This window comes from Miniopterus natalensis, chromosome 6 (genome assembly GCF_054644295.1).
Source record: "Miniopterus natalensis isolate mMinNat1 chromosome 6, mMinNat1.hap1, whole genome shotgun sequence".
NCBI classification, from domain to species: domain Eukaryota; kingdom Metazoa; phylum Chordata; class Mammalia; order Chiroptera; family Miniopteridae; genus Miniopterus; species Miniopterus natalensis.
Genome location: NC_142086.1, coordinates 29,033,381 through 29,046,730, shown reverse-complemented (window position 1 = coordinate 29,046,730; position 13,350 = coordinate 29,033,381). Strand labels below are relative to the sequence as shown.

Genomic DNA, 13,350 nt, shown 5'->3' with positions numbered 1-13,350 from the left:
AGAAACCATCTGAAAATTTTCATTGTTTCCAGTAGTCTTCTAATACTGGTGTCTCATTTGAGAGGGACTGATTAAACTAAACCTTCATTGTACCTTCCTATCTCCTTTCACCTTTTCCCTTCCAGCCTGGTGCCCATTGTATGCCTTTAACCTTCTTATTCTTGTATTTTACTGATGAATAAAACAAAAATATTTGTCTAAATAAATGAGCAATATTTTTCTGTTTCTGCTATATTTCTTTCCTGAAGTGTCATTTTTAGATGACAATATCTAGCCTTTCTGTATTGGTTAACATACAATTTTGCAGAAAGTTCTCCAGATAAGTTAGTGTTTGTACTAAAGAACAGTTTGAAACTCTGGTTGCCTCCTATACCCACTACTCCCAATGAGCCTAAAGCAGGTCTGTGCAGCCAGGTATAGAGTTTTTATTACATGAGATTTCTACCTTGGTCACAGCTGACTAGATGAGAAGTCACAAGATCCAGGACCTCACAATCTGCAGGCCTCCCTTTTTTCTCTATCATTTGTTTCTGTGGTTGCTGTCTTCATGTACATCCCTCTCATACCTAATAATGCATGGGGTCAGGCCATATAAATATGGTTTTTTATCACTATGAATGCCATGTCAGTTAAGAATATCTGAGACTATAATATCAATAATGCTAGCTACTCAAGGAAACTAATGAATTTTCTGTATGGGCCAGAAAAATTCCAGATCAGTAGTCTTATGATATAAATCAATGGAACACATCTACATCTCACATACCAAGGGAAATATTGCCCATTTGTAATGTAACTGTGTGTGTGTGTTTCTGATAGCATATAGACAATGGACATTTGACATGTATGGAATAGGTAGTTATGAACATTGGAATTCATCCCAAATAGGATATTAGAGATTGTTCAATATACTGAGAAATGTGAGTACATTTTGTAGCTCTGCCATACGTAAATTTTGGAGATGAACCTGAAAAAGTAAGTGGGAAACAAAGTTCGGAGAAGTTTTGAACAGCTAACTGAGGTTTTGGGGCTTTGTTCAAGTTGCAATAGGGACTCACAGGTTTTTGAGTGGAGTGACTTGATAAGAACCAAAACAGATTTGAATGCATGACCTAATTTATGGGCATGCACACAGAATATTAAACAACATAATCAGTGAACTAAAGAACCATGATGCAAGAGCCATACTATAAAATATGAGCAAAAAACAAATTAGGTGATAAATTAAAAATAATTTATCCACAAATCAATAAAACCTAGTTTCAATGAATTCCACCACTAAAAACAAAACAACAGAAAAAAAAAAATCCAAAACTCCCCAAAAATGCCCTATTGATAGAAGACTGGCTATCTGATTTCATTGGAACATTTTATTGGAGTGAGATAAAATCATAGCAGCTCAGCGGAATCACTGTAGGATACTTTAATTTATGCCAATATGTTAAATATTTATTAGCATTCTAGCTATAGAGAGGAGAATAAAAATCTATAAGTTGCTGCTGTGTTACTTTCTCACTGATGCAAGGTTTAGAGAAAAGCATTAAAATCTCTGAACACTGAACACTAGTGAAACACTCAGGAGGATAATTTCTTTCCTTAGTAGACTTGGGAATAAAGCTGCATCTTGCATCTGTCCTATACATTTCTGTCTCTCTATTATGCTAAAAGAGAAAAAGAAAAGCCCGAATTACAGCCAAATCAAGAAGAAAGAGAGATTTTCTTCCCTTCCCTACTTTTCTACTTCTGTGATCTTTGAAATTGCTCCCAGATCCCAATAAGCAAAAATTCCTTAGAATTCAAGGCCCAATGGAGAGTAGACTTGTAAAGGAGTTAGGATCCTCTGGCAAAATCTTCTTTTTCTTTTCTTTTTTTTTTTTTTTTTTCTACAGAGGAGTGCTAATATTACACCACGCAGAATTAACAGAGGCAGTTCCTCATCACTTCAGCGCTTACTTTAACATTTCTATATTCATAAGCCTCCGCCCGGGGAGAAGAGACACCATCAATTATCAGAGTTCAGGAGTCTGTTGCAGTCATTAGGCTCAGCGTTTGTGTTGTGAGAAATGGTGAATGAAACAAGTCAAGTGAATGAAACTGCAGCAAATATCAGAAGTTGAGAGGAGGACACTGAGACCCGGTCGAGTAAGAGAGTATTAGAAGAGGGACAGGCTGCTCCGAGGGACAGCTCCCAGCTGCACTGGGTGAGAAAGCCTAGTGCAATGTTTGAAAGTTACTGCTCTGACAAGAAAACACAAAGCCTTCGGTGCTAAACTTGCACAAACCGTAGACCTACCCACAGACAGCATAATTTTCTTTTTCATTGAGTAAATCTCAATTACTACACCATGAGGATCTCTCAGAGGAGACCTTTGCAACTCAAAAGAGTTGACTCATAAATTCCTGTATTTATCAGAAATGTGCATTTTACTATCTTGTACCAAGAACAGATTTTGCTGTATGCTCTACTGTGCCTAAGGCAGTAAAAAGGACAAGCACATAATTCTTGTTTGCCAACTTCATACTTGGAAACTTTTATGACATGCTTACGTTACTGAAGGAAACACAGTGCCAACAGTTGGCACTTTCAGGGCTTCCACCTGGGTTCATGAGCTCTATCGGCCTCGCTCAGCATATGAAACCCTCCTCCCACAGAGCCAGCGTGTCAGGCAGAAATCTAACGGGCCTGGAGAGATACTGGGTAGCTTGGCCACTTTTCAAGGAGAACTCCTTTCATTCTTATAATAAGATGAGGAAAACAAAGGAATAAACTGAATTTTTTTCTTAGCAACATTGCATACAGAAGTCACAGATGAAATTCTGATTTTTAAAAAATATATATTTTTACTGATTTCAGAAAGAGAGAAAGGGAGAGGGGGAGAGACATAGAAACATCAATGATGAGGGAGTCATTGATCGGCTGCCTCCTGCATGCCCCCTGCTGGGGATCGGGCCCTCAATCTGAGCATGTGCCCTGACCGGGAATCGAACCATGGTCTCCTGGATCATGGGTCAGTGTTCAACCGCTGAGCCACATCTGCTGGGCTGAAATTCTGATTTTTAACTTCAACCCCTAGATCAACTTTATTATCAAAGAAATATCCGAATCATTTGCCTGAAAAATCTGACTATATTGGACAAAAACTTTGAATAAAGGATAATTGGATACGTTTTAGGATGAAGAAAAGGAAAGGCCTAAGGATTTCGATCTTTCTTCTAAGAGCCATGGGAAGTTACTTATGAGTTTAAGTGGAGTTATAGCTGTGGGTGCGAGAACAATCAGTCTCAGTTTGGCTGTTTGTAAAGAATGTAGAGAATGACCCAAATGTAGAGAATGGTGGGAGAAAATATTACAAGATACACATAGATTATTAAAAGGTTATGTCAGTATTCCAGGCAGGAGATGGCATTTTCTTGAAACTGGAGAGAAGTAGATGGTTTCAGCAGACACTAAAGAGCAGAAGTTGTGAGTTTGATAATGGTTTTGACATGGGTTTGTGGGGGGAAGGGGCTGGAGAATTCAGCATCACAGAAAACTCTTGGGTTTATTTCTTTAAACATAGAGTAGACGGTAATGACATTATGGAGAATGGGAAGATAGGATGAAGTATAGGTTTAGGGCCAGGGTTTGAAGAGACTCTAAAATTGGTTTTGGATACATTGAATTTGATGAATCTTTGAGATGTTTGAAAAACTATTAGGTGGTTGGAAAGTGGCAACATCAGGAGTAATAAGATAAAGGAAATGAGCGTGTCCTAAAAGTTGCTTAAAGGCAGTTTGTCAAAGTGCCTCACAGTGAACCCTAATGACACAAATTGTGGTTCTAATTGTTACACCTGGGTGTGTCTGGGGTATTGTTGATTAACTCACAATGCCCAGTAGAACAAGTGGAACAACTTTGCCTTCATCCTACAGGGAATCCACTGGTGACTTTCACTGAGGGAATTCCAAGGTTCTTTTTACTTTTTTATGTATGAATAGATTTGAAAGAATGCATATAAATATGCATGTCCCTGAAGTTGAGGTTTCCAAGGAAAATCTTTGCACAAGGAAACACTGCTTCATTCTGCAGCTTCCACTTTTCTTCATATAAGGGGTTTAGAAGAGATGCGGCCATGGAAGTGAGGGCGGTGGGGGCCTCATCAGTTTGGCAATTTATGGAGATGACCGGCCCCGGTGTAGAGTACAGTAGAGGAAGATACACATTTTTTTCTTTGAAAATCCAACATCTTTACTTCAAAAATCAACCATTTTCTCAACCTCCCAAAGACTTAGAAGAACTGAGTGAGGACATCAAAGTCTGTCTAATTTTAATTGTTTGTAGTTTTTCAGTTTGCCTGTTTGATAATAAAATGTCCAGGTAAGAAATGAAAATTCGGGCAACCCTATGAGATTTTCTGTTTGTCTTCAGGATAGAAAATTCTAGATGCTTGTCATAAATACTAGATGTTTTACTGTTGTGGAGATATGCATAATAAGATTTCTTTTTAATAGTAAATTTGGAATAATAGAAGAATGAAGCAAATGGAAAAAAATGATAATAACTCAGAAGTTTCAAAGATTATTTCCACATTAGAAAATTTTCTTTGTTAGGGTATGACAACTAAACTGTGCTGCTCTAACTTCTGTAATTTATTCATGGAATCATGAAAAGACAAAGTAAGGTCACCAATGATAATTTTCTTAGGCTCTTTAAAATGTGTGGTGAGATATGTGTGTGTATATATGTCTTAAGGAAAAAGTCCCAAATGCCTAATGACCCTTGACCTAATTATGAAAATGGGAAATATCAATGATGGGTTTAAAGTTGGCGAAAAAAGAAAAGTAGGCTCACACAGGACAAAACATCCACTTTACACACTAAATGATTACCCTCAGTGTCCACAAGGCCAATTTTCTGAGAGACATATCAGTCAGTCTTCTTGCGTTGTGTTTCCAGAGCTCCTTGTGGGTATATATGGTACTTTAAAAGATAAATTTTTAAAGCTATTTTTTCTTGTTCTAGTCTCAGTGAACATGGGAAAGAACTTACTACTCTCCCTAATGTTGAACCATGAAGAAAAATATTGCCTTTGGACCTATTTTAAAGTTAAACAGACCCAATTTTGGTATATTGATAATTTTTAATGTTTTTAATCAGTAACAAGTATGTGTATAAAATTGTGTTATTTATTTTTGGAGGGGAAGAAACAACTAAACTGACACACCAAATTATAGGTGAATTTTCTCTTAAGTAATCTAAGAGTCTCTGCATTCACCTTCAAATATGTTGGGATTTCTTCTTTTGGATTTACTTTTAGAAAAAAATTGTATGTCACAGGTCAAAATCAAATTATTTAAGTACCACATAAAACATTCCATCTGCAATATTTATAAAAATTATAAAGAATTTACCAATATATCCCAAAAGAATGGTACTTAAATATGAAGAAAACGATAAAAAAACTTATTTTACTTGTATATAATAAGCCCTACTTGTATACTTGCATACCAACCTACATTTGCAAAATGCCTTTGTCTATTCAAAAAAAGAGACAGACAAAGAAAGAAATTGCTCTTAATGGTTGAAGTTAGATATCACTGAAAATATTCAAAAGCATATGCTATATTATTCAAAAATAATTCTGAACTTAAAATATATTTTCACAAAATATTTATTTATAATTAACTTCTATATTTTAATAAAAACTTTATTGCCACCTACTAAATACAATAATAGCATTGTTATTCTTGTTTCTATTTCTCACTATTATGAATTTTAAGACTATCCTTAAATATTTTTTGTACATATAAATATATATATATTTGTATAAATAGATTAATAACGTATTTTTTTATCAGAAAAACTCTTTTGAGGGGCTATCTCTCTCCTCCTCCATTCTTTCACCTACACAGACACAAATATTAACCTGGAATCTATCACTTTATACAATCTTTATGTTTATATGTTTATATTCATTAACATATGTGTGCATATATTCATAGATATACCTAGAGTGAGAATTTTAAGACTTTGTTTTCTGTTTGTCTAATGTGATGATTTCATATACATTTCTCTGCATCTTACATTTTTTACTTTCCTAACAATTGTGGAAATTTCTTTGAGTCAACTGGTAAATGCTAGAACTCGTTTTGAAATGATTATCATAATATTGATGAGTTCAGCAGGATTTGTACAACTATTGCTTCATCCTGTTTGTATTTTGTATTATTTCCAGTCTTTTGCCACATGAACACCACTGAAGTAGACTTTCCTCCCTATGAAATGCTGTTGTTGCTATAGAATGGACTATAAATGTAGATCACTAGATTGAAGAGTATTTTTATTTTTGAAAGATACTGCCAAATTTTAAAGGCTTAATAATTTACATTTTCACTAGTAAGTGTGAGAGTGAACTTTTCCAAATTTCCATAAGCAGTAAATTTTGCAAATCCAAGGAATGAAAATTGATGTCTTATTATTATTTTATTTGGATGTCCTGAGCACTGGGGAAGGTGAGCATCTTTTCCTACATTTGTTAACTATGTTGACATATTGTTCTGTGACTTGCCCATTAAATTCAATTTTAGTTTTTCTATTGAATTGACTTTTCTTACCAATTTGTAATATTTATTTGTATGTGATAGATACTAATGTTTTACCTATCATATTTACTATCCATATTTCTTCCAAAGTTCTATTCATCTTTTACTGTATTATAGATTTGATACATACTCCATTTTCTTGCAATTAAAATTAGATTAAATATACCTATATCTTTCTTTATAATTTGTGAGTTTCTTCTATTAGTCAAAGATTTTTGTAATATATTTCAATTATATTTATTTCATGAATTTTCTTAGAATGTTTTAATTGCTTGTTCATAAAATTTTTACTTTTAAATCCTTGATCCAGCAGCTTTTTAAAAATAGGCATAGGAAAGGGAACCATTCGTACTTTTTTTCCAGATAGATAAACAAATATAGCCAGACTATTTATTGAGTAAATCATAATTTTCCTCAACTTAAAAATCATCCATGTAATATATTAAATTCCAATATATACTTGAATCTGTCTTTGGAGCCTGTGTTTGGTTTCACTATTATATTTTCCTGTTTTCATGCCATATCATACTCTGCTGAATAGCTTTATGTTTTAACACTCACCTCTGCACACTTGACTTCCTTACTGTTTCTATTTTCTTTATCTCCTAAAAATAATTTATTTTACATGGATTTTATGCTCATGCTACTATATTAAAAAGTGATTAGGATTCTAATTGAAATTAATTTCAACTCTACCAACCTTTTTAATACTGTCTTCTTACCAAAGAAGACATTTTGCTGTCTATTTCTTCAGAAATTGTATAATGCCCTTTGGTTAGTTTTGTGATTTTCTTCACATAGATCTTAAATATTTCAATGCATTTTAAAGTATTATGGCTAATAAAATGGATACATTTTCCTTTTATTTCTCTTTCTTGTTGGTTATTGTTTGCATAGAAAAACCTAGTGATTATTTACATATTCATCCTCCATCTGATATTTATTAAAATCATAGTGCTATTTAATTATAACAATATAACATCAGTGAGAGATATAAGTTTAATTTTTACAAGTTTTATAATTTATATCTTTATTATATTATTTCCTTTCATTACTTAAAGTCTTAGCTGTATCACAATTTCTAAGGCAACACTGCATAGTAATGGTCAGAGTGAATGTTTCAATCTGTTCTTAATTTGCAGGGACACGCTGTACTATTGAGAATGTGTGCTATTAGTTTTGATAACTAATCCTTCACATATTTAAAAAGCTAAATTTTATTTTTATTTTCAAATATTTTTTAAAATTAGAAAATGATTATTAGCTCGCAATCAATTTTCCAAATGAAAGAATAAGCCAAACTTCTCTTACTTTTTAGGACCAGTTTCCCAAATACTTATTGTTTGTAAATAACTTTTACTAAAGGGTAAAGGTAAAAGTTCTGATTCAAGGGAATACATAAACAAGAAAGATGCATCTTTCTCACATAAAATGTTATTTTCACGGTATTTTATAACTGTGTTCTTCACTTATTCCTTCACTGCAGTGATCAGCCTGAGCGAATGTGATGGAGGTAAACACCACACAGGTGACTGAGTTTGTTCTCACGGGACTTACAGATCTTCCAGGACTGCAGGTGCCCCTGTTCCTGGTGTTCTTGGTCATCTATCTGACCACCATGGTGGGCAACCTCGGACTCATTCTTCTCATCTGGAAGGACTTCCATCTACACACTCCTATGTACTTACTCCTTGGCAGTTTAGCCTTTGCAGATGCCTGTTCTTCATCTTCCGTGACTCCCAAGATGCTAATTAATTTTTTGTCTAAGGATCATGTGATATCCCTGGCTGAGTGCATCACCCAATTTTATTTTTTTGCTTCCAGTGCAAACACAGAATGTTTCCTCCTGGTCGTGATGGCCTATGACCGCTATGTAGCCATATGTAACCCCTTGCTTTATCCAGTGGTGATGTCCAACATCTTCTGCGTTCAATTATTAGGTGTTTCATATGTTATTGGGTTTCTTCATCCCATGATGCACGTTGGTTTGTTATTTAGATTAACTTTCTGCAAGTCCAATGTAATACATTATTTCTACTGTGAAATTTTACAACTGTTTAAGATTTCCTGTACTGACCCTGGGGTTAATATGCTCCTGATTTTTATATTTTCAGTGTTTATACAACTTTTCACTTTCATGACCATCATAGTCTCTTACAGTCGTGTTCTCTTTGTCATCCTAAAAACGAAGTCTGAAAAGGGCAGAAGAAAAGCCTTGTCCACGTGCGGCGCCCACCTGCTTTCTGTTTCCTTGTACTATGGCACTCTGTTCGTCATGTATGTGCGTCCTGGGTCTGGCCTCACTGAGAATCAGGATAAAATGTATTCTTTATTTTACACAATCATAATTCCCCTGCTAAACCCTTTCATTTACAGTCTGAGGAATAAAGATGTTATAGGCGCCTTGAGGAGAATAATAAATACATAAACAGTTTTAAAGGCAAATTTCAAACTTGTTCTTTTCAAACTTTGCACAATGCAAACCAGCCCTGACTTTATCATTTTAACAGAGGGCTAGTGCCTGGTAGTTTATGAGTGCTGTGATGATGAAAGTCAGCGTCAATGGGTTTTCGTTTCATCGGAAGAGCTTTATATCACATGAAACTAAATTCTTTATTTAAAATATTTTTAAAAATTAAGCACTTAAAATTTGAAATTTTTGAATCTTTATAAATTCCCTCTGAATTAGAGATAGTAGTCTGTAATTTTACTGTTGCAGACATTTGCTGGAATTTTACTGTTGCTGACATTTGCATGGTTTTTTGTTTGAGGCTCGTGTGACTGAGCCAAGACAGTTGGCCAGAGCTTGAATATAAAAATTCCTGTTGTTTCTCAACTGTTCTGAGACTCAGGTAAAGTGACTTCTTGTAGGAAACTCCTGAAGAGGAAATTTTGTAGTAAAGATTTTTTTTTTTTTTTTAATGAGGAATATAAGATATTGGTGGATTTTACTGAGAATAATGGAAGTTGGGATAAAATAGACTATTGAATAAAAGTATGGCTCACATATGTGAAAACGCAAAGTGTGTTTTATCAGGGAAAATATAGGCAATATTGGTATTCAAGAATTTCCAGATTTTGGGAGATTTCAGGGTATATCCCCTCAAATATTTGAAGTCTATTATGTTTATCTTTACATGTTTAATAAAGCTGGAACTCAGAAATTTGCATAGTTATCACTCTGCTTATAATCTCTTACATGTTTATTATATTTAAGCTAAAATAATTTACTTCTGCAATTATAAGATGAAGCATATATTAATTTGGGTGCCACTATGGAATGATTCTCATATCTGAAATGATTGTAAAATCCTTAAATGTAATTTTTTTCATTGATTGCTTTTTAGAAAATGTGTAGTGGCTTTCTTTGTTGGCCATATCCTAAATTTAAAGGAACTCTAAAGTGGTATATGTATAATTTGTTTAAGTAAAGGTGTTATATCTTTAGCTACCCATGGCTGCTGCAAAATCCTCAGCAATACCAGGCTGAGCAATAATGAAGAATTAAGAGGAAGAATCATGGATACAAAAAACCTGATATATGTGTGATGTGGAGTTAAACAGACACTAGCAGAGCAAAGACAATGGGTTAGGTACAGAAGGTCACCAAAGTGGAAAGCCCCAGGTGCTTACCAATGGCCAAAACTGGGGAAGCAAGGGCCTCACCCCCAGGGTAATGTTTCCTGCCCTAGCATATCACTGGTCATGAGGTTTGGACACTCTCTTGAGCTTTCATCTCCTGGCATGCCACTAGCCATGCCGTAGATCTCCAGGAAGGAGCAACAAGGGACCAAAGAGTTGCCTCATGTGACTCCTATGTATGTCTTTGCAAGATCACTCCCTTAAGCATTAACCTCTAGGGATAACATCCAGGCCTCAGTTGTGTATCAGCTCCAGGCCCAGAAAAGCAGCAAAAACCAGACAACTGACACCGAGACTAACGTCAGGACCAGGTGCATTGACTAATGACCCCCTGCCCTGGTGCCAACCAATCAGTAGAGACCACAACCCTGAAAGGACACCCCTGGAAAGCTGATGATATTCTGTTGATATCTTCCTCTGAGACCTCCAGATAAACACCCTCAAAATGAAGACCCAGTGTGGCTCTCTCTATGGAGCATGCCCATGCCTTTCCCTGCCCCCTTGCCCCAGGCATGGTGTCCTTGCCTTTCTCTTTCTCCTAAGTTCCAAGGACCCTTCCTTTGCCTCTGTAATTCGTTTCCTAAGCTTATTTCTCCTGTGCCTCACTTCTACCTCTGTGACTTTCTAAATAAACTTTTGCTTATATTTGAGAGTCAGTTCTGAATTCTTTCCCAGCCAAAATTGAAGTACCAAGGTTCCTAAACTGAGGTCCAATCACTGGTAACATTCTGGTGCCTTTTCGCTGCCAATACATGGGCATAACAGGTATTTAAGGTAGGAATATACATGGTTGAGAACAGAAGCACAACACTGCTCTGTACATGCTAATGCTAACTGAATTAAAAATTTCTTTTAATTAAAACAGTACTAGGTGAAAATGGTCCTTGTGATATAATGGGAGGGACTAAACAGAAGTACCTTCGGTACTGATGGAGATCCAAGTGGATAATCCATTCATACTTCTGCAAGGTCCTCTGCCCTCTTTTCAACCAGGCAGAGGAAAATGGTTTAGATTGTGAAGAAGGACACTATTATTTCAAAATACAAGAGCTGTGAAGCCATATAATATAAAACTCCTTTGAAAATTTCAAAGATTGTACTATTTATCTTTTAAGAGTATTTAGGAGAGAATCTACTAATGGAGGAGACCTATAAAGCATTTATCACTTTTAAGCTGGTGATTCTAGAATGGGCAAGTCAGGCTTACTCAGTCTAAACTAGAACTCATCAAGCCATTTACTAAATGCTATGGAGGTCACCTACAGTATACTAAGCACAAGGAAAATATGCTCCTGGCAAAGAGTCCCAGACTGCAGGGTTATAGAGATCTACAGGCTTCCAGACAGAGTGACTAGATTACTAACAAGGAAAGATAAATACAGTGACATCTCACTTCCCATTTGTTGCACTGGAAGTACAAAAACAGTGGGACAGCATTTATCAACAATTGATAGAAAAATAATGGGATACATGAGTACTGATGAGACAAAGTGTATGTAGAGGGATTATAAATGGCCATGCACACAGTGTTTACTGCTAAACTCAGGAACACTATCCATGACACAATATTGTGTGATTGGCTGCCCAGTGTATAAGACACCATAAATACTGGATCAATAGATGATAATAATGTAAGTGGGAACTGTATTATAAGTATTTATTTTGATTTTAAAGACTGTAAAAAATTATATAACATTCACTTCTCTTTTAGGGGAATTTCGGCCAATATCAGGGACTCTCATCCAGTGAAGAGGCCCTATGTTAAGTGATATGTAGCACAAATTGTATGCTATGACTTTGAGACACTGTTTTCTACTTTTCTAATCCCATAAAAACAAATTTCAACATTTATTTCATTATTTGCAGACAGATCACACCTTTAGTTTTTTGAGAATGGGTTGCTTGAGGGATACTCTGACTCACTATAATATCTAGTGTTGAATGGCTCATTCAGTGTGAATCACAGATCACATCACTCATTGATTCCTATAGAATGCCTGTCACAGATATTGTTGGTGTCTGCCCACATCTTCTCTAACTATATCTCTGCATCTGAGGGCTTTCACTGTTGGTCAGAGCTAATCTACTCTCACATAAGGCATCTGGTTAAGATCTGGGAAATAAATGCAATTCATAGAATCTCCCCCAGACCATTTATCAACCAATAACTGATGGGAGATGGTGAATAAATACTCCCAACTTTGCCCTTTGGGTGATATAAATTTGAAGTTCATGCTTTACACTGGCTCATGGTGTTTCCCAAAAAGACAGCTAGGTTGCCCACAGTTGTAATTTGTTTCATAAATCACCCTTTATTGGCTACATTCCTTTTCTGTCCCACTTTCTCATTTTCTCACTCATCAACTATTCACAGATAAATTACTTGCACTTGAATTATATCATGTCTCAGGGTTCGGCAGAATACAAACTGAGATATTCCTGTTTCCCTAAGGCAGAATTCATATTTGATACGGAAACCAGGCATACCTATACCATCTTATTTCAACATGACACAGTTATTACTTCTACAGAAATATTAATGGTTGGTGGCCTCTCACTACTTTGAAAATACCCTATTCATTCACATGTTATTTAGATTCAAGTAGAATCTTAACGTGGTTCATTCTTCTACCTCAAACCTTTAAGAGTCTGGGCCCCACCACACACAAACATACAATCTGTCAAAGTTGAAAGTCCATGCCCTGCCAGGCTGGGCATGGCTCAGCGGTTGAGCATCGACCTAGGATCCAGGAGATTGGGGTTCAATTCCCGGTCGGGGCACATGCCCGGGTTGTGGGCTGCAGCCAATCATTGACTCTGTCTTCATTGATGTTTCTCTCTTTCTCTCCCTCTCCCTTCCTCTGACTGAAATCAATAAAGATACATTTTAAAAAAGAAAAAGAAAAAGAAAAAGAAAGCCCATACCCTTATTAACTTGGTATCTTAAATATAGACTTCAGCTATTTAAAATAACTTTAGGTTTTCATAATTCAGTATATCTTATTTGTTTAGCCTTTAGTTATTCTTTGTTTCCATTTTTACTGTCCTATAAATAAAGACCATATTTCAATTAAAAATTATGAGATAAACAAAAAACAAACAAACAGGAAAGAAACAACCTAACGT

At 35.5% G+C, this 13,350-nt stretch overlaps 1 protein-coding gene across 1 annotated transcript; it reads left to right on the top strand.

Annotated features, from left to right (window-relative positions):
- Positions 1-8,089: 8,089 nt before the first annotated feature.
- On the top strand, positions 8,090-9,010 carry LOC107543045 (olfactory receptor 5AC1-like). Its single transcript, XM_016220457.2, has one exon. The coding sequence runs from the start codon at positions 8,090-8,092 to the stop codon at positions 9,008-9,010; it is 921 nt and encodes a 306-aa protein (XP_016075943.2).
- Positions 9,011-13,350: the final 4,340 nt, after the last annotated feature.

Coding starts and splice junctions, on each gene's coding strand:
- LOC107543045 (XM_016220457.2), top strand. CDS start 8,090: ATGGAGGTAAACACCACACAGGTGACTGAGTTTGTTCTCACGGGACTT.